General features: G+C 43.9%; 1 protein-coding gene across 2 annotated transcripts in view; it reads left to right on the top strand.

Moving 5' to 3' along the window:
* The window catches only part of RAB6A (RAB6A, member RAS oncogene family), a 48068-nt gene extending 22684 nt beyond the window's left edge, over positions 1-25384 (top strand). Inside the window, exons 2-8 of one of the 2 annotated variants that reach the window (XM_088668880.1) lie at positions 5547-5605; positions 11097-11150; positions 13566-13671; positions 16816-16927; positions 18347-18440; positions 21285-21351; positions 23244-25384. In XM_088668880.1, the coding sequence (XP_088525006.1) occupies positions 5547-5605; positions 11097-11150; positions 13566-13671; positions 16816-16927; positions 18347-18440; positions 21285-21351; positions 23244-23308 (557 nt within the window). In that variant the 3' untranslated portion in view covers positions 23309-25384. Of the gene's footprint in view, positions 1-5546; positions 5606-11096; positions 11151-13387; positions 13494-13565; positions 13672-16815; positions 16928-18346; positions 18441-21284; positions 21352-23243 lie in introns of both variants that reach the window. The other variant, XM_088668881.1, reaches the window with a different exon arrangement.
* The last annotated feature ends 1442 nt before the right edge of the window (positions 25385-26826 follow it).

Below are 26826 nucleotides of genomic sequence, written 5' to 3'. Positions count from 1 at the left end.
GCTTTCCTTCAGCAACTTCTTGCTTTCCACACAACATAGTAAACGAGCATTTCCACACTTTCTCTTGAGGAGAAGTGGACAAGGCTATGAATCCAATAGGATCTTCTTCAGTGACGACATCTGCAAAATTCTGCATGTATTTTGCGTTTGGTGTGATCCGGTTATCAAGAGTCTACTTCTGTTACCCTTGATAATGTTGGCATTGATATTTGTGTGCTGCTGAAAATGGGGCTAATTTAGGGTTGATTCCCCCCCCACTCCCCTCTTCCAATGGAGCCAGAGTATGCAGAATTTTCTCTCTTCTGAGGATGCTCTCCTGCTAGCTGGGTGTCATTCCTCATTATTTCATGCCATTTCACTCTACTCTAGCTTCCATTTCTGCTTCTTCTACACCAGACAGTCATAAATATTCATGCATGCTTCCGTCATCCCTTTAGTCTTGTATACTTAGCTCATGGCCTGTTACTACTACAGTACTTTTTTAAAAAATGGCTTTGTCTCAGCATGCCAGTGGAGAGGGCTGCTTAGGATACTAATGCTTGAGACTCTTAGCTTTGCAGTTGAAAGCCTCCGAGCCCTTTTGAAAGCTAAAGACTTGCTTTGTTTTTGAGATTTTTTGGGGAAAATTTAGCTATCAGTTGCTGCATCTGGATGATGATTCTAGAGAATTTTAAACATTCTTCTATTTAGCTGAATTTTATTGTGAGTTTCCATATTATCTCACCCACTTTATATACAAGTCACAGTATACTCTGTACTCTTAAATATTCATTTCTTTCTGTGACTCTAGCATATCTGTCTAAGCTGTTTAACCTACAAAAACAGGGGCACACTAACCCATGCTTTTCTTTTTTCAAGCAAGTGAAGGGCATTTACGTCATGGCCTAGAACCTTATTCAGTGATGTGGCAAGAAATATACTGTATTGGGTGCTTCTGTAAGTCCACCTAAAGATTTTGGCAAAGGTCACCACTGGTATTTTGATATAAAGGCTCAGGGGGGTAGCGTGGATGTGGGGACAAATCCCTAGAAAAACCACTTTCCCCCCTCCATAACTTAACATAGAAAGCCTTGAAAATGTTGAATAAATGAGGCAGGGGGGTATTCAAAATACTCAGTTAATTACTGCTGAACCTTATTGTGAATTAAGGTTGGGCAACACTCAGTTGGCTTGCCAAATGTTTCATGAAGCAAGTGTAATTTTGTGTATGTGGAAGCCTGCTTTTCATCTTACATCATGGTGTCATATGATGGCAGTTGCAGGGATCCTTTGCTCTCTCACTCTGCAGGAATCTGGTTTACACATGCATGCAGAGAGCGTCTCCCTCCTCCTCCTACTGGACATGAGCTGTTTTATGCATCTGTGAGCACAGGAAGGTTCAAGAAAAATGGAAGCTTGTTAATTTGGCTTCTAGAACTTGTTCATTTTGAAATCTTGACTCAAATGTTTGACAATATTTGATCTGTCCAGTGGTCAAATCTGCTTTTTTTTGGCACCAGTTGAATTCTAGTTAAAATAATAAAAATAATTGCGGGTGACCTTTGAGTTCCAGTAAATTCATTATGATTGACCATTAATCTTTTAAAGAGTGCTTTATAATACTGGTATTTAATGATGAAGTTGCTTTATATAAAACTGCAGTATAAGGTGAGTACAAGTATTGTATGCTGTGTAGACTTTATTCTCATTCTGCATTGTCTGAGTCTCCAGAGAGCACTTGCCATAATCATTGATACAGGACATTAGAGCTCTATTGGATCATAGATTCTCCATCTAGTCTAGCATTCTGTTTCCATCAGTAGCCACAATATGTGTCTAGGAAGCCTATGAGCCGAGCATTGAGGCAATATCACCCCAAAACATTTATTGTTCAAAGATATGCTACCTCTAAATCTGCAGGTTTCATTTAACTCTCAGATCTATTAGCTAGTATAGCTATTGTCGACGAATCCAGTTTTCTTAAAAAGCAATAGTATGTGGCAGTCACATCATCTGGAAGCAAACTCTTACCCATGCATCTGGTGTAGTGTCTGGCTCAGTGTCCTTGCTTTGTGTTGTTGTTTTATTTATAATCCACCTTTTTCCAAGGCAGCGTACACATAAAAAACATGAACTGCTAAAAACATAGAAAGAACAATTAAACATCGACAGAATCAAAACTATACACACATATAAAATCTATTAGAACCATACCACTAATTACAAAAAGAGCATTGTACCAGCCCCTTCATTAAAAGTCGTCAGTTGCCAAAGCTCTGACTATAGTATTTATTTCATTTTATCCCACCCCGAGCCCCAGTCAGGAAACAACAAAATTGTTTAAACAATGCAATAAAATAAAAGTGAAAGTGAAACATTAAAAAAGCATCCAAACATTTGATTAGGTATACAGTATCCAGTATACACTCTCAGGATGTCTGTCATGTGCAGCCCACCCCCAATTTCAGCACCAAGGAGAACTCCCATTCTATACATTTGTGTGTGTGTGTTTTTTTTAAAAAAAATGACACACAAATGCTGCACCAATGATTACTTGAGAGAGAGAGAGATGTAGAAGCTCAGAAGATCATCAGTGGTCAGAAAGCATGGTCTGATGAAGTAAAAGAGGAGGGTAGGAGGCAATACTTACTGGTATGTCCTTCATTTGCAAGAATGCTTCAGGTGGGGGTCAAGGAGTTGATCAAGGGGGGAAAAGCCTTTTTGAGTGGAACAGAAAGTGTGTCTCCAGTTTTAATCTGGGAAATTGCTCTTGGTGCCATTTTAAGAAACACTGGTGGGGAATTCAGCAATCAATTGCAGGAGGCTACTAGCTTTCCCTCTTCCTCTGTGTTACAGTCCTGAGGACTAAAATGTTTTTTTTAAAAAAACACACACACACAGTAGGAATCTACCAGCAGAATCTACATTTTAAAATAAATTTTCAACTTTTCAATCCAATCAGAGGAGCTACTAAATGGAAACGGGGCGGGGGGGGGGGAGTTCCCAGAATACCTGTTGGCTCCTCCTCTCAATGGAATGGAATCAAAGCAGGATTGCATTTTTGCTTTTCCCCCACCCATGCATCAATTCCTTGCACAAAGCATGCAGTTCAAACTCCTCAATCAATTATGTAAACTGTGGTGAAGAGGTAGCCAGGGAAATAGTTGCAAGATTTGCATTGCAGCTTTCAAACACCAGAGTCATCATTGGCAAAAAGAATGCTTTCAAATAGCTGAACTAAAGTCATGGTATACTGTATAGCAGTGTAGCCATGTAGATAAGTGCTAACCCTAAAAGCTTGCCTGTGTTCTTTCCTAGAGCTTGTTTGAAGGGCAATGCAACCAAACTCCTTGCCAAGACAGACCTTTTTTTCCCCCAAGCCCTGGCTAATTGCCACATTTCTTTACATTTTAATTTGACTGGTGTGCAGAATTATGAGATGTCACAGTTTTGTGTGAACATTTGCCTAAAAGCTCACCATTGCACATGCAAGCCACCGAACGACAACTGAGGCAATAGACTCCCCTCCTGCTCTCTTAGCAGTACATGATGTTCCTGGCTGCTTGAATCCATGTGAGCAGCTGCTCGCACTAGAAATAGCTGCTTTGGCTTTCCTTGCTAGCTTTCAGAAATATACTCTTAAATGACTGATATTTAGAATCATAGAATCATAGAGTTGGAAGAGACCACAAGGGCCATCCAGTCCAACCCCCTGACAAGCAGGAAACACCATCAAAGCATTCTTGACATATGCCTGTCAAGCCTCTGCTTAAAGACCTCCAAAGAAGGAGACTCCACCACACTCCTTGGTAGCAAATTCCACTGCCGAACAGCTCTTACTGTCATGAACGGTGTTGAATGGTGTTCCTGCATGCCCGTTGGGTGTGAGAGATTGCAGGCAAACATAACTACTATACAGGACTTCTAGTTAGCGCATGAATGGGTAGAGGAAAATAGAGTTGTGTTGCTAGACAGACTCAGCTAGGCACAACCCTCTCCTTTGGAGAGGGAGGAAGTGAAGCCTTTCCACTTCCTTTCTCCCTCCCTCCTTCCCACACAATGTAACCAACGAAGGATAGCATGTGAAAGCTTGCTCCCAAACTTTGAGCACTGGTTTGGAACTATATTCTGTATTTTCTACCCAAGGGTTTTCTTCCTGTACTACCCGTGTTGCTGCACGGAACAATGCATGACTGATACCTTGAGTCTGCAAGTGAAACATTTTAAACTTAACATTGTGTGGTCTGCTGATTGCAAGAGGGCTAGAAGCTCAACGGCATAAAAAGGTTTAGCAACCTGTATTCCTAACACTTTATAGTGCCGCTTATTGTTATGAGTTTAATACTTTGCCACTGGGGTTCTCTTTTTGCTAGCCCCATGTTTTGAATCCAAGCACCCCGCCAATTCTTTTGTTGTTCACCCACACACATGGGTCCACAGGGATTCATATACTGTATTTAATTTCCTCCCACAGAAGGTGGGATTGAATGTAACATAGATGGGCCGCTGGCCTGATCCAGTACACCCCTCTTAGGTACCCATAAGCTATAATGCCCTTCTAATACAGCGAGAGTAAATACTACAAGTAACAGTGCAGATTCCATTACTTGTTTGCTCTACTGGCTGGTATTCTGTTACAAAGGGTGGAGTGCTTTGAACATAGGAATGTATTGTGTCACCGAATCCTCAGGTCCCATTCCTCTGAATACTGTACTTTTGAGTGGGCGTTCTTGCATTATGTAAATCTCTGCATATTAAGAGCAGAGCCCACTGCTTCTCTTTAATTACAGACACAGCGGGAAGCGGCTATTGTTGATTCTTATAATCTCTGGAAAGGTACTTCATTGTGGTATCCCTTCAGCAATCTTGCACATTAACAGTCCTCACTGAATTAAAATGGTGAGATCCCAGTACTTGAAGACATTTATATGAAAGAGATCCTTTTTGGCACCTTATAGGGAAGTGTGTCCAATATGAGCCACACAAATAGTCATTATGTAGGCTGAAATGAGCTTCATGAAACTTGCAGATCAAAATCTTGAAAAACGTGGATGAAATGTACTTTATAGATTTTGCAAATGAAAGTCTTTTATAACAATCCTCATGTAAGAGCTTATAATTTAAGATCTTGTCATATATTTCACCCTGTTTGAATGTACCTAGTAGATAACAGTATATTTTGTCTGGTTTTACGGTATTTTATATTGTGCACCACCTTGAGATTTTATGAGTGGGGCTGTAAATGAATACTTTTATAGAACATGTCAAAGATTGTCTCCCCCCCCCCAAAGAAAACGGCATCTTAAAAAAACCCTACACCTTTGATGTTCTACGCAACCACAAGAATGTAAAAAAAGAGTAAAGCTAGTAACCTTATATAGTCTCTTGCTCTGATCTGGTGTTGCCTCCCCCTCCTGAAGCATCTTTACTCTCAAAATGCTATCTATACTGGATGATTTTCCTCTTTGTGGGTTTGATTATATGGCAATATTCTGCTACAACTTAAGTGTAACACCTGGAATGCATTTTTTGGATGTGACTAATACTCTCTCAATTTTGTCCTCCAGTGGGGAAGACCTCTTTGATCACCAGATTCATGTATGACAGCTTTGACAACACCTACCAGGTAAGACAGTATTTGTTTCATGATTTACAAATGTCAGCTTATATAATGCAGGGATTTATCGAATGCGGGTTCCCAATAATAGAGACTTTCATGTGACTTTAACACTGTACAGCTGGGAGACAATAGACCCCTTCCACTTGCTTTTAAAAATAATAATGATTTGTGCTCGGGGAGATTGGTTTACTTTCTCAAAGGGGGAGAGAAAAAAATGGCCGTACCTTTTGTTAGGTTAACCAAAGCCACAGAGCCACTTGGAAGCTTAGGGAGTCCCTGATCCGCCATGAGACACCTTGTTAACAGCTTGATCCAGCTCAGACATAAGAATTTACCCAGACTAGACTGTTAAGTCCAGTCAAAAGTGACTATGGGGTGCAGGATACACACACAGCAAATGCACATGCCTACTTTCTATGTAGGGCTAACTTGTGGTATTCGGGCTTAGTACACTTGATATTGTTGGTTGTTCTTGGTGAGGAAATACTCTCTGCAACCTGCAGTTGAGTGAATCTAGCTTCTAGGATTGAGCCCAGACATCACTAAGAGAGCAATTGCATGCATTGCAAGTATTGGGCAGCAAGGCGCTCCTGAGAATCCCATTTCCAAATATGTCTTAAGTCATCAAGGAAACCCCACAAGCAGGACTTAAGAAGTCTCTCTACATATGGGCTCCTTGCTAAACACACTTTGGGGGTGCTTTCCCCCTACTTTAAAATAATCTGTAAGGGTGGTTCTTAACATATTTCCTTCCAGTTATGAATTAGTCTTTCCTGCAACGTGAGCAACACTTGGCCTAATGGCCAAATAGAAATTCCTGTTGGGTCAGCAGATTTGGCAAAGCTTTTGTGGCACAGGACAACTTGGATATGCCTCAAGCTTCCCAATGGAGCAAACATATTTTCCATTTCCGGCCACTGTAATTACAGAGCTGTTGAAGCAGTTCTTTTATGTAATCATCTGTCTTTCTCATGGTCCTCTTTCAGTCCTCTCTTTCTCTGTGGAACATGTGCCCTAGATTTTGGCTTGGATCTTTGACCCTCAGTGCTCTATAATAATAGGGCTATCTCGATGGAAAGGAATCTTGGTATAATGAACGAACCAATTGTAAAGTGAATGGCTAAAAGGTTGAAACTGCAAGGCATCTCTGGTGGACAGACTCTGCCCTGTATTTCACTTTGCCTTGATTTGCATTGTGCAAATATAATTTGACCCCGAATTGCATCTGCCCATCCTTCCAGCACCACCCTAGTTATGTTTTGTGGCCTGAATGATTGCAGAGCAGTTCTATTGGATTTGTGTGCCCATCCACCACTTGTGTTTCCTGTCTGCTAATCTAGTGAAGCACACTGTCTGTGTGGACAGCTTGAGACAGGCAGCAGTATCTTTTGTAGCTGGGGAAAGGCAGCTCTGTCTGGGGGGTAGGGGTAGGGAAAGACCAGCAGTGTGAAAGGAGAGAAGGATCTGCAGAACAGTTACTTGTAAGGCTCGCTTAACTGTCTTTGTCCCTCTGATTCGAGTCTTAACATTAGCTCACGCCTGTACGGCACATGCTCAGAGAGCTCTGCAACCATAATTGCCAGCCCTGTGTGTTTTTCCTGTCTAAGGAGAGGGGAAACCACCTTGACCCAAGGGGGAGCGCCAGTGGTGTGCTCGTAATAAATTGCGCAGATTTCACCTGAATTTGCATAATTTGTAAGAAACTTTCACTGCTACCAAATATGAGATCTTCAGAGAATGCTTAGTGAAGATGAAGTATAAAATAGGCTAGGCATAGTGGAGAAACGCAATCATGGGAGACGGTTCAGGAACTGTATAGGCAGGTACTAAGGCCTTCCCTGTGGCTTCAAAGCCTTCACCACATAAATGATTTTAATAGCCATAAGGGTTGAGATGTGAATGCTGTGATTCTGAATTTTAAAAACTAAGCCACTAGTAGGGAGAATAGGTGGTCTGCATTGCTGCACTTCTCAATTGAGGGACTGCTCTATTTTATGTATTTTTTTATATTCTTTTCCTTCAAACAGGATCCCAGAGTGGCTATCAATATAAAATTACCGAAAGCAAACAATATAGTAGTAAAACGATAATTAAACCATGAAATTACAGTGAACTATCTATAAATCAGCAGTGACAGTCACTCACAGCCCTAGTAATTTAGGGAGCTAACTCCTTCTAAGACCCAAAGGCCTGGACAAATAAAAATGAATTTATCTTTTACTTGAAGACTTCTAATCTGGGTGCTAATCAAATAACTCATGGGAGTGTTCTGTAATTGGGGTGCTGCCACCAGAAAGATGATGAGGTGAGAATTATGTGGTTAAAAAAGGACAGGTGACTTCTCAGAATTCATGCAGGAAGCAATCTTGCTTGTTTTGCTATGTTGGTCCCATAGAATACTTGGAGTCTTAAGAGCAATATATGATTTAGGCCAGGGGTCAGCAAACTTTTTCAGCAGGGGGCCAGTCTACTGTCCCTCAGACCTTGTGGGGGGGCGGACTATATTTTGAAAAAAAAACCTGAATGAATTCCTATGCCCCACAAATAACCCAGAGATGCATTTTAAATAAAAGCACACTTTCTACTCATGTAAAAACACCAGGCAGGCCCCACAAATAACCCAGAGATGCATTTTAAATAAAAGGAAACATTCTACTCATGTAAAAACATGCTGATTCCCGGACCATCCGCAGGCCGGATTTAGAAGGTGATTGGGCCGCATCCAGCCCCCGGGCCTTAGTTTGGGGACCACTGATTTAGGCCAATCCCCACTCCTTAGGCTATTCAAGCAAGCAGATGTTTCTCTCACCTTCTTTTCACCTTCATGGAAGAAGATCCCAGTTTCCCTGGCCAGCATATTAATGGCTTAAAGGGCAAAATATTTTATTGAGCTGCGTTCAGAGGAGGTTGGTAAAGATGGTGAAGGGCGTAGAGCCTTTAGGTCACAAGACAAAAGACTGAAGCTGTTGGACGTGTTTAGCCTGAACAAGCGACTATTAAGAGGCAATAGCCATCTTCAGATTTTAAGTGGCTGTCGCTTAGATGATGGCACAAATTTGCTTTCTGTTGCTTCAGGGGTAGGATAAACAAGTGAGTCCCAATTACAAGAGAAGGGCTTTAGACAAAACTTGAGAAACTCTTGCTTATGGTACGAGATGTTCCATGGCAGAGCCTGATAAGGTTGCAAACTCTTTCAGGGAGACATCCAACCTCTACTTAAAACCGTAAGACTTGCCATGCCTTGGAACTTAAGATCTTTACTGTACATGGAAAAGGGAACAGATGGACAGATGCTGTTATTAACTGTGCAGAAATGTCCCTTGTTTTGACAGATATAAAAGTTAACTCAGAGTACAGGAAATGGTCACTGTTTCTTTTCAGTTTTCATCAGAGGCGATTAGTCCTCAGTGGATGCAATAAAGGTCTGACCTCTATATCAGAAGCTGGGATTGGGTGCTGTTCTTGCTTGTCTAGACCAGGTGGGAATGGGCTTCTCCTTCATTTCCCCTTGGGAGATTCTTCTAGCTTAGGTACTCCTTCCTGATAAAAAGCTATGTCTGGAAGGCTTCTCACAAGCCTGGGGCTATCTAGGGTTTGGTGGTGGAAATAAGACAGCAAGCAAATCAGTGCCGCTCAGCACCTAGACAGAATATCCTTCATACTGTTGTCAGTCGCTAGAAAAATTAAGAAGATTGCATTTAAAATTTGCTGTGTGTGTATGTGGTGCTGCATGTGCTTGCTAGCTGCTGTGCAGGACTTCAGCTGTTGCCTGCCAGGTATTAATAAGCCGCCTTCAGGAGAACAGCGGAACAGACTTGCAAATCAGTACAGCGTTTCCTACTGGGTGTCAGAAAAACTGAAGGAGATGAAATGGCACATTTTGTAGAGGAGGATTCTCATAGCACGGAGAGCAAAAGGCTCAATTTTTAATTGCTAACAGTGTGTGCAGTTTTCCCCCATGCTTGTATATTGTCTCAGATTTTTATATATGAATCTCTGCAAACACACATGTACTCCTTGTCGAAGACCAAATTTTGCTGCTTTGGCAAGCACAGAAATGCCTTGTTTGTCTAGAAGCCCTGCGGGGCCTTATCATTTCGACCATCTTGTATATTTTTAGTGAATCCCATCCTTCATTTGCCTAATTCCAAAGAGGTACCACATTTGGCAGAATGGAATGCTGCAGTGGTGTTGGGTGGAGACACAGGAATATATTAAAGTCACAAGAAGGGGCAGATTAGCAGTCAGTCATGTAATGGGGAACTTGCGTGCATGGGATTCTGTTCAAATCTTAAAGCAGACTTGTTGAGTGTACAAAAGAAAAGCAGTTGCCATAGCTATATTGACTACTCTTTGTTGGCTTGTCTTCTTCAGCAGCAGTCTTGGAGAAGTATCTGGGCAAATAACGTATCAGAGATTCACGAGAATTGTCATTTGGGGAGGTTGCTGAGAATTCTGTTGGATCCCATGCAGAAGTATAGTTCCCAGGCTTCTCTGGAAGAGGGTTTGACTTGTTAAAGTAGTTTAAAAGTTGTGATGTAGATACACCCATTTTGGAATAGGTGTTTGTTCAGCTGGATTTGGCAATTAGGTGGAGCTTTGGTTGTGTTTAGAACTTCCATATTATTAGCTGGAAATGACCAGACTTTTAAGTGTGTTCAAGAAGGTTCCATGGCCCATCTGGAAAACCTAAAATGGAATGGCATGAATTATCAGCACCCAATGTTGCTATGAAAGAAGGTGAATCCTGTTGCCACCCCTCCCAAGCTAATTTTCAGTGGGGAAGATACCTTTCCTTCCCCAGATAGGGTGTTGATTATATCCCTCTGCATGAAAGCCAATATGGCTGAAAGAAATGTTCAATCTTCTCTACCATTGCCTGCTGCTCCTTTCTCTCTCTCTCTCTCTCTCCCCCCCCCTTCCCTCTCAGGTCTAAAACTACCTTCTTCACTCCAGCTTTACATGGTTTCCTTCACTTCTCCCTTGCTAGTTCTATTCTCCTAAATACTCTGAGCAGGGGCCACATCACATCCATGTCCTGTATGGCACATAACACACTATTTATGCTGTGACCTTTGAAATTGTTTTTGTGGAGGCAGAAAAACATTGGAGGGTCTTCGCCAAATGAAGCAGTCTGATTTTGGGGACACTCCCCTTTGGGAAACCCTTACCGTATAACTGTTTGCCCTCCCTTGTTGCATGTTCTGCATTTGAGCAGTTCCAGTGGATCCTGCCATTGGGTAAATTTCATGATCCATGGATTATTGTGATTGCATCCCTATAGATTATTGCTGGCCATTTACTTAAGATCAGAAATGAGTCCCCCCCCCTATTGTTCAGTATTGTAGGAATAAGTGGCCCTGGCATTGTGGCCACTATATGAGGTATTTTTGTCCTTTCCAAATGGCAGGGTAGATCTTTGGTTGTTGGGAACACGACCTAAGCAACCTAAGAAAAACTAACTTATTTGCTCATTGATGAAAACTTTGTTTTGCAGGCAACTATTGGCATCGACTTCTTATCAAAAACCATGTACCTGGAAGATCGCACAGTGAGTAAGGCTTTTGTAGTAACTGGACTACTCTAGTCCAGGGAGCACATTCACAATCTAGATGGAACTTGGGTCCAAATGCGAGAGCAGCCTGGCGTTCCAACCATGTCTGTATTGGGTCATGGCTGGAGATTCTGCCTCTGTCCCTGTCAGTGCAAACTCTTGCCATATGGCATGCCTACATTGGCTTGAAAAATGTATGGTTCAGTGTGCATTTGGAGGCTTACAATTAGATCACACTGCTGTAGAACAGACTTTATGTGAAAACACAAACCTAGATCTCAGTGGAACACTTGTAGATTTTATGGGACATTTTTCTACTGATTGGCTTTTTGTTTGCTTTGCAGATAAACTCATTCAAGCCAGCTAGCAATAAACACAGTGGGCAAAAGCTGCCTTACTTCCCTAATTAGAGATGCAAAATAAGTAAGGTGGTTTTTCTTTATTGGATAGTCTGTTCTTGAGCTGAGACAGGGAGGGAAACATGTGACCTCCAGATGTTGGACTCCAGTTCCCATCATTGGGTAGCATGTCCATGTCCAGGGATGATGGGAGTTGTCGCCCAGCAACATCTGGAACCCCCACAGCTTCCCCACTGCTGAGCCAGGAGGATGCAGACCTTTGCGTTTTCCAGGTCTTTCATTGAACAGAATGCAAAAGTGATCCTCTGCTCCCTACATCTGTTTTTCTTTATTTGCAATATCTGCTGCTGTTTCTTCAACCCAAGCAATCAGAGATGATTGTAAAGAATAACAACATTTTATTGTTACTGTGTTATTTATTTCTTAAGCTTACTGGTAGCTATATTCAAGAGCCTCAAAGCATAATATCAAAACATGAACTGTTAAAAAGCAATTCCTTCACCCCTCCTAACATAGGTCCTAACCATCACAGACAGACATAAAAGGGAATGGCTGGGTGCCTGATTTAGAAGCTCAAATTTGGCTGTCACAAAATGATGCTGGCCCTTTAAAACACACACACACACACACACACACACACCTTTCCGGTTTTTAATTTTATTGTACATTGTTTTTAATCCTTGCAACAACACTGAGGCAGCGGATATATATATATTTACTTTTTAGGTATCTCATTATAATCCATCTTCTATGATGGAGCCAAGGATGCTACATTTTGTGCCTTCAGACCATGCCCCTTTCAAATGGGAAACAGAAGGCAGATACAACCCAAGGCGCCCAAGTGAAACCGAGCTGATTTGGGCGTCACAAGTTTGTTTGTATCGCTTATTTCTTGCTCCTTCACCCAAAGGATGCAGGATACTGTGCATAATAAATAATGCCAGACACATAACTTAATAACGAAGTTCGTTAAACAGTACTTCAACCAGTACAAAATTGCCTCTCACATCTGAGAATGAAACAGCAGTGAAACCCTCCCGATATCCAAGGACCCACGAGAACAAAAATGTTTTAACCAAAAAAGCACAGGAGCTTGCCTGCTCTCAAATTCTACATAGTTAAAAGGCAACCCCACTGTTTGCCACCTCTTGGTTCCATCTCTTTAACATGGCGGTTGCTTTCCCCCAGGCTGGTGTATTAGGAAATGTATTGGCAGAGGTGATGTTCATGGAATCTAAATGGAATTTACTTGTAGCACTGGACCCGCGTCCAACAGTGTGGGTGCCCCTGATGATCCTAGGCTTCTCATTCCTTTCTGGGGTATTGTCAGATCGCTTTATGCGAATGCCCGTCATGAATGCTGGTTTGTTTGTGTATTGACACTCTCCTTTTAACCAAAATGATTCTCTCTACGTGGCTGCTGGCTGGCGATTGGCTTTGCTGATTGAAACACATTTGATCACTGCTCTGCTGATTGTTGACAGCCACTGGATCCTCATGAAAGATCCGATTTGGTCTGATCTTTTGGCCACCGCGTGCCCTTGGCACAAGAGAGGGGCGGTCCCTCTGGAGGGAATGCTTCTAAACGTTCCCCTGCAAGCTGCAGCAGGACACCCACTTCTCCTGCCTGTGAAGGAAAGCTGCAAATTGGCGCTGCTCTCTGATGATTGGCAGCTGCGCAACCTGTGGGAGGGCCACTGAAAAGTCCCGCCCTTCTGCTTCCGCTCGCCCAACCCTAAAGCGGTTCCTTCCATGCATGAGTTTTATATCATTTTTACTTCGCTTTTTTGTTCTTTAAAAAAAAAAAGCAATCGAAAATTTATTCATTTTTAGTGGCAGTTTGGCTTTTTTTTTTAATTTTCTCCCATCCCACAGATCAGGTTGCAGCTGTGGGATACTGCGGGTCAGGAACGTTTCCGTAGCCTCATTCCCAGTTACATCCGTGACTCTGCTGCTGCTGTAGTAGTTTACGATATCACAAGTAGGTATATTTTGCTCTGGCTTTGACTTTGTTTTTTTTCTTTCTTGCTTGTTTTGACTTGATTTCCGTTAGGTACGGTTGCAATTGTGGGACACAGCAGGTCAAGAGCGGTTCAGGAGCTTGATTCCTAGCTACATTCGTGACTCCACTGTTGCAGTTGTTGTTTATGATATCACAAGTGAGTGGGGGGGGGGAATTTCTGCATTTCTGGTACTCTCTGCTCTCCCTCCCTCCCTCTTTCTCTTTCTCACATCTATACACACATACATCTTCAAGCCTAGCTGTGCATGCCGTACCACCTTCACCTGCTTGTTCCTCATTGTGGCATGGAAACTCTTTCTGGCTTGGAGCTTCAAGTGGGAGACTTTTCTATTACGTTTCGTGTGTAGGAACATGTTTTGAATTGAGTTCACTTGAGCCGAACCTTGCAGCTAGCCGGAGCTTGCACCTGCAATGTGCATTGATGGAAGAGTGTCTTTGAGCCATGTGCAGAAAGCATTTCCTCACTGCTGACTACACAAAATTAATGTGCACATTGGGGACTTCAAAGAGGAGCTCCTTCGGGCTTCACAAGCGAGACCCCTGGCACCCCGGTGTTCTAAATTTTAAGCACTGTCTCCTATACACAGCATAATATCTGTAAGATTCTCTTCTTGAGTGGACCGTGGTACGTTTGCCCAAAGGTGTGCTAGGATTTTCACCCTTGAAGCAAAACCTCTACCTCTTTTCTGTTCCATTTTTCACTTCTCTCCCCTCACCCCACCCTGTGTGCCCAGAATTCCTGAAAAGCAAGCTGACCTCATCGCCATCTTAGTTATCTGCTGTTCTGTGGGTGTCACTGTCATGTGTGTTTGGCTTCTGCAAACTGTAGTTCTCAAACTTCTCCACTGAAGTCATCTGCTGTTTGCTTCTCCGCTGCTCCTAATAGCTGGGTGTGAGCTCCAAGGATTGTGACACACACACACACCCCTCTCATGTGCCACATTTCTTTCTTTCCTAATCAGTTTTGCTCTTTCATTTCCAACTGAGGTATGTACATCTTTAAGAACTAATATATTTTTTTTAAAAAAAAATCTTCACATGACAAACGAAAAACACAAGCAAAGCATTTTTTAAGTTAAAAAAAGACGAAGTTGCAAGAACTTTTTGCAGCTTCATCTCAAATCACCCTGTGTGGAACAAATGGATGGAATCAGAATTGTTGGCATTCAAGTATATAAAAAAAGCAAAATGTATGTTATTTACCCAGCCAGGCTTATCTGTAATGGATACAACTAAAGTTTTTTGGGTTCTGATTATAGAATCATAAAATTGTAGGTTTGGAAGGGGATCCTGAGGATTATCTAGTCCAGGGGTCAGCAAACGTTTTCAGCAGGGGGCCGGTCTACTGTCCCTCAGACCTTGTGGGGGGGGCGGAATATATTTTTTTGGGGGGAAATATGAACAAATTCCTATGCCCCACAAATAACCCAGAGGTGCATTTTAAATAAAAGGACACATTCTACTCATGTAAAAACACCAGGCAGGCTCCACAAATAACCCATAGATGCATTTTAAATAAAAGGACACATTCTACTCATGTAAAAATATGCTGATTCCCAGACTGTCTGCGGGCGGGGGGGGGAGCTCCCCCCCCATTAATTTATTTTAGGATACAGACTGTTGTTCAGGCAATCACTCCCCCTGCCCCAAACTCTTGAGGGTGTATGCCATTCCTTGCTCAATAGTTGCTATTTAAGTCCACGTCGGCTGAGTGAACTTCCTCTGTTTTAAGTCTAGGAAAGCAGTCGGCCTCAGATAACCCCGGGTGGAAGTAGGCCAATGAAATCTCAGCAGCGGAAGCAGTTTTTACACTTAGCGCCACTCTTGCTCACAACTGGGGAATGGGCTCAGTTCTCGTCAGATGAAGAATTGTTCAGGCTCTCTGCAGCTGACCCCCCCCCCCGCCCCGTTGCCAAGAAATATCATACCAGGGCTCACCATCTTGGATTTTAACTGTTGCTTGCGTTGGATTTCAACTGCTGTGAGCTGCCTCAGCAGCCACTGTTTTGCTAGGAAAGTGGAATAAAAATGTACCAAGCTCTCTGTCCCCAAAAAGGACTGAGAGAGACAAATCCGTGAGCAGCATCAAGGCGTTGCTATCCTCCTTACAACCACTCATGTGCAATTGCCATTCTGTACAGGTGTGATAAACTACTTTCAAGCCCCCCTTCTCCCCAGTCTTTTTGAGTGGAGGGGGGTTAGATTAAAACGGAGGTCAGTGCTACATTTTGCTTCATTCTCTGTCCAGACCTACATAGAACACACTTTGTAATATGATCATGGAACATCCAGAAAGTATAAAACAACGCAGCTACATAGGAACATGAATCACTCCCAAAATATAATTATAAACGTGCCTTTTTCATATGAAAGTATGCATGCAAACACAATGAGAGGTGTGAGCTTGCAGTATCACTTGATGCTCTCATTTTGAAAAGATACCTACCCACATTCTGCAAATAAATAAAAAAATATTTTGATGCTATATTATACCATACTAAACTGAAATGTTTAAATTTTCCTTTGATTGTCCTTGGACCTTCCAGCCACACTTGCCATCCTGTCCTGCCGCACCCTTCTAATTAAAGAGTTCAACCTATCCCACAGTCTTATTTGAGAGATAGAATCAAATGCAGCTTTCAGATCAAGCACACCACCTGGTTTCTTAACATACTTATCTATAAAGTGGGCTAGTACAAAGCAATGGTCTGTAGTGGATGTGCCTTGTCTAAATCCTGCTTGCTGTTTGGATAACTGATGAAGCTATTCTTGCCAATCAGCTAGCTTATTGTAAAGATGCTTTGCATATAATTTGCTAATTACAGGTAGCAAACTTAACTGGTCTATAACTAGCCGGATCAGATGTAAGGCCCTTTTTTAATAAAGGGATGACTACCACTGTGGCCCAAACCTCAGGCAAAGGCCTGCCACAGCCTTTGAGAACCACTACTAGAGCATGGAGTTCAGTGGTCAAGTCACTTCTGTCCCAAAGGGGGCATAGCTGGCAAACCAGCTGTATCTGGACAAAGACCTGATCTTCCAGTGTCAGGGTTGGATCCAGGAGTTGCCCCCAAGCTGCAAACCTGCTCCTTATATGAGAGGGCAACCCTGTCCAGAACTCATCATCACTTCCCCCCCCCACCTGTAGTCTTCAACACACCAAAAATCTTAATTAACCTCTGACACCGATGACAACCTGGTGCATCATGCGCAGATGCTTTGAGAGTGATGGGAATATTGTAAGGTGACTTTCACCGGCTTGTTTACTTTTCCTTCTTAGATGTAAACTCATTCCAGCAAACCACAAAGTGGATTGATGACGTCAGAACGGAAAGAGGTAGCGATGTCATCATAATGCTAGTAGGGAACAAAACAGATCTAGCAGATAAGAGGTAAGGCAGTTCATTCCTTGCCGTTGTGGCCAATCCGACCAGCTTTTATATTGAGAGAGTCTGTGCTGTGCGACAATAGGATGGTGTATGATTTTGCCCTTGGGCTGTATGCAGCTTCACAGGTATAGATAGGGCTGTAACTGGAGGCCTGAGGAGCCGAAGCCTGGAGCATCTTGAACTCTTATGCTCATTCCTCCACCCCACCCCACCCCACCCAGTATTAGGATGTTCAGATGGTCAGTTTGCAAAGGGAGAAATGTAATGTAGCAGTAGAGATGATCTCAGTAGAAACATATGGTATTAACTGATGATGATTCATTTATACCGCTTACTCATGGTGGCACCCAAAAAGAGGTAGGGGATATGAATTGACAGTTCCAAGGAGTGCTCTTGACATACTTGCCAAGTCTCCCACTGAAAAATGCGGGATCAGCAGCGGTGCAGCACTGGAAGTTGCGTAGAAGCAGCTTCCGGGGCCGCTCTGACCATGTGTGGGCACCGGAAATAGGGCAGAGTGGCACCGGAAGTCACTTCTACGCATGTCCGGCGGCCATCTTGGTGGCCACCCAAGATGGCCGCCGGGCATGCATAGAAGCGACTTCTGGTGCCACTCTGCCCTATTTCCAGTGCCCCCACATGGTCAAGCACAGGCATCCCCAGACTTCGGCCCTCCAGATGTTTTAGACTACAATTCCCATCATCCCTGACCACTGGTCCTATTACCTAGGGATCATGGGAGCACCCAAAATGGAGGCTCCCTGGCAGGTAGGAAATCCGGGGGATTTCCGGGATTTTTCTCCATTCGGGAGAACAGCGGGAAACGGATTAAAATCCGGGGGTTTCCCCACGAAAAATGGGATACTTGGCGGCTAAAGCTCTTGAAAAGGGCAAACCTCCTTCAGAGAGTTAGGAAGATTCCTAGAGAAGTGATTCATCTTTTCAGTCACCAAAATGAGACCCAAAACTTCCTGCTCCCTTAAAATGCATTTGCTGTTTCTCCCTTGCTCTCTCAAGAGTGGCCTGGTGTCTCTCCCAGTCTTTCTCCAAACACTAGCGCAACACCCACCTCTTCACTGAAGTTTTTGGCTTATCCCACCAAGTCCTCAACCCTTCCTGAAATATGCATGCCTTGTTAAACTGTGTAAAAATCTGCAAAACTATTAATTCCTTGAGTTATTGAGGGCACAGGGGGCTGTCTCCCTTGTTAGGTTACTTTTTAAGTGCATTGACAGTGCTATAAAAATGCAGGTCTTGCTTGTTCATGTTAATGTCTTGGACCACCTAGAATGTGGAAGCTGGTAGCAGTTCTGTAAATGCTTTTGGGGGATGAATGAGGGAGGTGGCTGCAGGATGGGTGGGCGGTCAGGATTGCAGGTGCCTGTAATGTCATCCTGCTCAATTTCTTCCCTTTTTCTCCAGGCAAGTATCTATTGAAGAAGGGGAGAGGAAAGCCAAAGAGCTGAATGTAATGTTTATTGAAACTAGCGCAAAGGCAGGATACAATGTAAAACAGGTAAGTGGTGGGGAGGCAACACCCCAAAATTGAGGGAGTGGGGTATATTCTTGGAGCAAAGGAGTAAAGTCATGTTTTCAGCTCAAATAACTGCAGTCACGTTAGAAAACTTGAGGTCGATTTGCAGAACTTTCCCCGCTTTCATCAGAATGCTGTTTTGGATTCATTGGTTGTTGGATTGCTTTGTCAAGTAGTCCGTCGTCCCACAGTAACACAGTCAAACAACTATTTCCCCCAGTGTGCTCAACTATGCCAGGACTAGGTCCACCCAAATTCTTGTATGCTGAAAGAATCTTATGAACCGGCCCTTAGCATAGACTATTGGCTGGGGATGGGGTGGGGTTAAGAATGGCAGATAAACTTAACAGGTAAAATAAAACTGACTACAGTGGAAGCTTGGTTCTAAAACTTCCAGAAGTCCGTTCCAAAACCAAAGTGTTCCAAAACCAAGGTGTGCTTTCCCATAGAAGGTAATGCAGATTGGATTAATCCGTTCCAGACTTTTAAAAACAACCCCTATAGCAGCAATTTAACATGAATTTTGCTATCTAACAAGACTATCGATCCATAAAATGAAGGCAATAAACAATGTACTGCAGTCACACAATCAATTAATCTGTAGCTGAACTGGGTTCCACACAGTCACAAAAACAAAACAAAAACGCAAAATAAATAGCAAAAACAGACAGACCTCAGTGTAACGCTCAAAACGGAGCACGTCTGACTTCTGAAAAAAGTTCGCAAACCGGAAGACTTACTCCCAGGTTTGCAGTGTTTAGGTTCCAAGTTGCATGAGTACCAAGGCGTTTGAGAACCAAGGTACCACTGTACATAATTCTTCTGGAGTTTTGGTAGGTGTATGTGCTGGGCTGGGTGTGCTTGCATGCCTTGTGTCCCCTTGGGATGGAACCTGACTTCCCAGGGATTTATTGGTTTAAAGATCTCACATTTGCCAAGAAAGGGTTGCAAGCCTACCCCCTGTGCCTGCTGCAAGTCTTGGAGAAACCTGGGTTGGGAGATCCATTTGAAAAGCTGCAGAGGCAGGGACCCTGGTTTTTTGGATACTGAAAAAGGATGCAACACTAAATCATAGAATCATAGAGTTGGAAGAGACCGCAAGGTCCAACCCCCTGCAAAGCAGGAAACACCATCAAAGCATTCCTGGCAGATGGCTGTCAAGCCTCCGCTTAAAGACCTCCAAAGAAGGATATGATAGCCATGTTCAAATATATAAAAGGATGTCATACAGAGGAGGGAGAAAGGTTGTTTTCTGCTGCTCCAGAGAAGTGGACACGGAGCAATGGATTCAAGCTACAAGAAGATTCCACCTAAACATTAGGAAGAACTTCCTGACAGTAAGAGCTGTTCGGCAGCGGAGCTCCCTAAGCCGTTCCTCATAAGGCATCGTTTCCAGGCCTTTGACCATTTTGGTTGCTGTTCAGGTTCACGTTGAAAGATGAGGCTGCACTTTCGTCCGGCTACAGCACCATTCCTTCGTGCTGCATAGAAATCCGTAGCCCAAGGAGTCAAATAAAATAGGCACTAAAGGCACTAAACATTAGGAAAGGAACACTGGAGTGTGAAGACCGCAAATTCCTTATGCAGCTTTCTGGCTTTTTGTAACGTTTCCCTAATTGGATTTATTCTTGCATGCTCCGACTGGTAAATCCACTTTGACTTAACTTGCTTGCCAACTCCCTCTCTTTAGTTTGGTAAATTTTGGTGGACAACCTTGCTCAAGGCATAATTTTGTTCCCAGCTTAAATATAAAGAAGCGATTACTGTACTTTAAAATGCCTGTTGTCAGCAGCTGGATTTAAACACAGTAATCCAATTGGTTTCTGTCAAGTGACTCAGTTTTTAGAAAAGACTTCCAAAAGAAAAAAGAAAAAAAAGTATGGTCTTTAAATACTGGCAAATACTGCAAAGGGGAGCCCTCTGGCACAGTCAGCAGGAGAAAGGAGCTTGTGGTATAATATAATCGCTTAAAGACACTGCCAGGGCCTTGGAGTCCTTTGTTCAGGCAGGCAGCGGAAGCTGTGACGCTGGGATGAGCCTAGGAAGATGCAGACCAAGGTGTGTTCAGGCCTTTTCAGTATTCCTCACCACCGTTTGATTACTCGGTATGATTAACCATGGTGAACAGAGGACCCACTGGTTTTTCCCAGAGCAAGAATAATCCCATGAAATGGAATATTGGGCCAGACCTGAGAGCGCAGATTGAGATGCCACAGCCCATTAACCAGAGTAGAAGCTGTGCATGATAAGAGCTTGGGGGGGAAAGATTTGGGAATCCTAGTGGTGAGGTGGTTTGCTGCTTTCAAACATTGTTCTTTCGATGGCCTCCTTGAGACTGAGAGGTCGAAGCTTTCTCATCTTGTTTTTTGAAAACTGAGATTTGAAGTATGGGTGTCGCCCAGGAGGCTGTGTGCTGCCCACCCCTGGCTATGTGTATTAGCATTGCCCTTAAATGCCCAGTCACTTGCATCCTGAGGACAACTTGACCTTTAGAGCAACTTCCTGGTTAAACAAAATTGTCTTGAATTCATTGATGGGCCGTTGCCCACCTCTCCCGTTGAGAAGGAGGTGCACTTAAGTTTCATCGTGATGGTATGTGCTAGGCACCTCTTTTTGCCTGGATGCAAAAAGATAAGTTGTGGGGGAGACATGCATGACTCTATTTTTCCCTGTGCAGAACTACAGGCTCGCAATGTGGCCTGGGAGCACAGGATCCTTTCCCAGTGCAGGTGCATGTATTGCAACAGATGCCTCCCTCCTGAACTGGTTGTTGTGTTTCTGATTTACTCCTGTTTTCTTCTGCCCCAACCCCCTCACCCTTTCTAGCTTTTCCGACGTGTGGCTGCTGCCTTGCCTGGGATGGAAAGCACGCAGGACAAAAGCAGAGAAGACAGTATCCTTTTAGTCCAGCACTTGCAGCTTGTGGATTAAGTAGGAGAGTGGGTGCCGAGGTCCATGGGATTGAAGAAAGCATAGCTTTCTGAATTGCGGAATAGTGGTGGGTAAAAAGTACAAAAAGAGAGCTCTTCAAAAGAGACTCGAGGTGGGGATTATCAGAAGCTTGGGTTGAGCATTTTAACTTGGAATTGCAGTGCACAATATGCAGGTAGCTGAAGCAATTGAGGCAAGCCCAAAAGCCAGAGTTCATGAGTCAGTTTGCTTTGCAGGGAAATTGCCACTTGACCTCAAACCCAGTGATTGGGTCGACTAGGCCATGTGGTGTGAAGGAAAGTCCATTTAGTTCAGCTATCAATCATAGGTGGCTGTGGGGGGAAGTGTAAAAACCTGTCTCGAGAGACAATGGAGTGCGCCTCCAGGGGTGAAGTCGAACTGATGGAGAATCGCAGCGCCTGCTGTGGCTGCAGAGACCAGTAATTTGTAATTGCTGAATCCCATGTTGTTTTTGCTGCTTTGGTAGCATAGACGTGACCCTCCCCAGGATGCAAACCTGGACAGTGTGTGTGTGGAGGTCCTGGGCTGCCCAGACGAAAAGACCTCTCTCCCCTCCCCTCTTGCTGAGATGTCCAAAGGAAAGCCGATGCCATCTTAGGGACCCCACTCCAGATTTGTGTAGGGTTTAGCCAAAGATGTCCCGCAAGGCAGTGGGTACAGCTTTTTTTCTGACGAGGGTAGCAGAACAGAAAAGGCATGATAACCCTTTTAATCAAAAACCGTAGTGATGTTGTCGTTATTGCCCAATAGGTTGATGTCGGAAGTCAGCTTTAGTGGACAGAGTCCAGTCTTCAAAAGTAAGGCGAGATCAGAGTCCTCTTGTAATCGTACCTCTTCTGGAATGTATGTAGCAGATTTCTAAATGGGCTAAGGAGAACTTTGATCAGAGGCACCTCGCTTGTCATTCCTCTGCCCTGGCTATTGATAGCCACTTTTATCACCTTCCAGCCCTTCTGAATTGTTAGTTCTAGTCATGGTTGTGTGAATTGTTTGTTCTGATCAGACTGATAAAGGAGGCATTTATGACATGGTGGGTTAACACGACACACAGTGCTGGAAGACAAATGTTCAAAGGTCCTTGCTTCTGTTGCCACATGTGTGTCGTACTACCCACAGCACACAAAGCTTTTTAGCTTGTTTTCCCTTCATTAGACGTGTTTCCCCCCTGCAAAAAGGCTGCAAAAAGCCTCCCAGGTCAAACTTACAAAGATCAGTAATAATGCAGATTCTCTCCTCCGTAGTTTAAATTTCTATTCCACCCTCCATCTGAGGAACACAGGGCAGTTTGCAGTATTATACGGTGGTACCTTGGCTTTCGAGCACCTTGGAAGCTTAATGTTTCGGTTTTCGAGCTCCAAAAACCCAGAAGTAATTGTTTCTGTTTTCGAACGCGCCTTGGAAGTCGAATGGCATTCCCCCCCCCCAAAAAAAATTTCCCCATTGACTTTGCAGACCGCCCTTTGTGCCTCAGTTGTCGAACGTTTCAGAAGTTTGAACGGTCTTCTGGAACGGAATACGTTCGACAAGCAAGGTACCACTATAGTTGCAGGCAGAGCTGCAGTTTTCACCCAGTGGGAAACAATGTTTCCTGCAGGGTGGGGTTGTAGGGAATGCAATGCCGGAGACTCCGGAAGGGCTTATTCCATAGGAGTGAGGGCTACCAAAAAGTCTCCACGCAATCTGCATGGAGAATTTTGAAGTGGGGGGGGGGGTGAGCCACGTCCTTCCTGAATGTTTGGGCATTTAATGAGACTCGAGGGGAGAGTGTTTCAGCCTGTAAGGCTGTCTTCCTCTTTCCGCTCTTATTTCCCTTAACTACTTTTCCCCCAACAGTGATCGACATCAAACTTGAAAAGCCTCAAGAGCAGCCAGTCAGTGAAGGCGGCTGTTCGTGCTAATATAGTGTATTGCTTTTCTCTTACCTTTCTCCAGACCATCACTGCTTCTTCCTCTCCCCCCCCCTTCCCCTCCCCAGACTCATTGGCAGCAATGTGACTATTGGCTTGCCCACCCCCACCCCGCCCACCCCATCCGTAACGTAGCCGCGGTTCATCATTGCTGCTTGTCTCGTGAAGATGATCTGTTAGCTTCACAAGCACAAAAGAAAGTCAGTGTCTTCGTTATTTATAAGGAAGTTTCGAAAGGAGCCAAAACGATCCTAGCGTATTTCAGTGATTCTTTTTTGAAAACAGCAGCCCCACCAGAAAGATAGGTACAAATTTGGTAACTTTTTTTGAAATGTTTCAATATTGCACTTACAGAATTAGTGGAAATGGGAGTAGAACGTTTGGATTTGGTGAAAAGGAGTGTGCAGGGTAAAAATGAGTCGGCACCCAAGGCAGGTAGCGTGGAGCAGTCCTCAGATGTTCAGCCTGTTCTTTTGCGAAAAACCAAAACTAGCCTGCTTTGCCTTTTTGGTTGAGATCCTCTGGCCATTTCCCCCCCCCCCAAACAGTAGCCTTTTTGAAAAGCTAATAAGATGCTTTTTGTAAAGGGGCAAAGTTGCAGGTACTGTTCCCGGGGGTTTAGAAACGGTTCGCTCTACATAGAAGCCCCACAGAACAAACGAACCAGTTTGCAGTGCAGGCTGGAATGTCTTCAGAATGAGGATGGGGGGAGGCACAGAGGCTTCAGACAGGTTCTGGCACTATAGACAACTTGGTCAAGCTGTGAATCCGTCTCTGAAAAGAGACACCTTCACTGCCAACCATTTAAAGATCCAGCATAAAGTTAATACGTAACGAGGGAGGTGAGGAGACAGAGCAGAAGAGACTATTCAAGATAAATGGAAAGGGAGGGGGGTACTTGTAAAAGTAGATTTTAAAAGTCCCTTAGATGAAAAAGGAAGGGAACAAAAGATGGAAACAAAACTTTTAAAATTATGCAGACTTTTGCCTTTGTTTTTAGCATTTTTTATTATTATTATTTTGGGTCTTCAGAGTCTTGAGTATTTGTTATTTCCGCGTAGTTTGGTTAAATAATTGGTTGTTTAGTATTACGTTTTAACTGGACTACAATTAACCGTGGTAACCTTCAATATTTATTTCTTTGCTTTTTTTTTTACTGTCTTCAAGGGTATATATATTTTTTTTGTGTGGGGGCGGGAGGTGTTTGTTAATCTATTTAGAGCTTTGGCAATGTCACGAGATATAGCTATCCAAGAAACACACTGGGAAGTGGACACACATTCACATGCTCACTCTAGAAGTGCACTCTTAATCTGTACTAGTCATTGTGAAGTTGCTGTGTAAGTTAACACAACTGTAAATACATTGTTTGTAGGAGGAGCGTTTGCAGCTGGGGAGGGGTGCAATCCAGGAAAGGCCTCTCGAGTTTCCGTTTTTCTAAGTGATTGTTTAAAATGGGGGGGAGGGGGAATGGGGGGAGAACTGGCTCTCCCTTTCTATCTTCAATGCCCCCCTTCACTTTCGGGGGGGGGGAAGTCCCCTCCCCAAGCACCCCAGCTTCGGATGTGCACACGCAAAGTCTCTCTGTTCCTGCATTGTGGAATTGGAATGGCAAATTCATCACTTTGACCTGAGTTTCCAGTAACTTTGCATTATACCAGCAATGTCATCGTACGTTTAAAGGGCAGAACAAGACACCCCAATGCTTTTTAATGCAATATTGAAGAGGTGGTTTATCTTTCCCTTTCCCTTTTCCTTTCTGGAAGTAGCATGTCTGGAATTAAGCGTTGAAATATGGCGACAACAGATGGATGTGTTCTTTTCCCGAAAAGAAACGAAAGGGGAGGCCTGGCTACTTTTCCTGTATCGTTGTATTCTATGTGTGCGAAGAGAAAAAAAAAAAGACCACAAAAAATTTAAAAACATGATCCATCTTGCTGCTTTTTAATATTGAGTTTTCCGTGGCTTGGGTTCTTAAAGCAATGAAAATGTGTACACGGGTTGGATTTTTTTAAACATGCACAGAATTTTTTGCTTCCAATAAAGTATCTAATCAAAACACTAAAATCGACAGGCCTTTGCCTCTGCTCATTTTACGCTGCTACTACGGTCCCCATCTTTCAGCCCTCCAGCGCTCCTCCTTGCAGGAATGACTGTGCTAGGAGGGTGGGGAGGGCCAGTTCGGGTGGCCCGTAGCTGAGGCAAGTTGTTGCAGTGCCTTTTGCTCTTTGGGTTTGGTGTGTGGGCCAGGCAAATGAATCTGAGATCTTTATTGGGACTGGTTGCAAAGGCGCCTGTGACCTCCCTCAAATAAGGGGAAAGCCCTATCCCAGGAGCCAGCAAACTTTTTTAGGAGGGGGCCGGTTCACCGTCCCCAGACCTTTTGGGCTGAACTGCGCACGCGCACACACACACACACACACACACACGGCAGAGGGGAGCTTCTCTCTCCTCCAGCCCCTCCCCTCCCTTTCCTACAGTGAGGGGGGGGAAAGTATTTGATCCCCTGCTAAATTTGCACGTTTGCCCTCTGACGAAGAAATGACCAGTCCATAACTTTAATGGTAAGTTTATTGTAGCTGTGAGAGACAGAATAACAACAGGAAACTCCCCCCCCCCCAGAAACCCAGAAGACAAAAGTCAGGGGTTGATGTGCATTATAATGAGTGAAATAAGTATTTGATCCCCTATCAACCAGCCAGACGTCAGGCTACCTGGTATCTTCACTGTATGTAACGAGCTGAGATTAGAAGAAGCACCTGCTGGAAGGGAGAGGTCTTACCTGTAATCTCAGCTCGTTACAGTACCTGTACAAAAGACACCTGTTGACAGAAGCAATCCAGCAGATTCCAAACTAGCCACCATGATGACCAAGACCAAAGAGGGGGAGGAAAAGGACGCCCCCCCCAAAAAAAATGCAAAGAAAAATCATTGCGCAGCCCGAGCGATTATGCCGATCCAAGCGGCGATTCCAGGACTGTCCGCGGCCCGGATCCAGAGGGCAATTGGGCCTGATCCGGCCTGCGGGCCTTAGTTTGCCAATCCCTGCCCTATCCAATTCATAGGGAAACGCAGAGCTTTTGCCAGTGGGAGCCAGGGTTGTGTGTGTTCTCTTCCAGGAGAAAGAAGGGTTGCCAGTAACCCCAAACAGCCCAAGGCCTTCCCTCTGCTTTCCATTGCCACCTCTCTTCCCCAGGGAGCAGAATTGCTAAAGACAAGAGTGCAAATGCATTTGGATGGAAATGGAACTTGAGGCCAGTAAGGTTTGTATTCAACGTAGCTCCACAGCTAAGGAGAATTTGCCTTGCGGGATGGAATTTTCTCCCTGACTCAACCTTGGCAAGGCCTTTCTGGAAGCAAGAGCCATTTGACAGCGGAATGGTCTCCCTCAGAAGGTGGTGGAGCCTCCTTCCTTGCAGGTTTTCAAGCAGAAGTTTAGAGGGTCATCCGTCAAGAGATTCTTGAGCAGTGATTCCTGCATTGCAGGGGGTTGGACTAGATAATAACAA

The sequence above is a fragment of the Zootoca vivipara genome, chromosome 4 (assembly GCF_965207765.1).
Source record: "Zootoca vivipara chromosome 4, rZooViv2.hap1.1, whole genome shotgun sequence".
NCBI lineage: Eukaryota > Metazoa > Chordata > Lepidosauria > Squamata > Lacertidae > Zootoca > Zootoca vivipara.
Note: the sequence above shows the minus strand (reverse complement) of the source record. Positions and strands in the feature narration are given on the sequence as shown.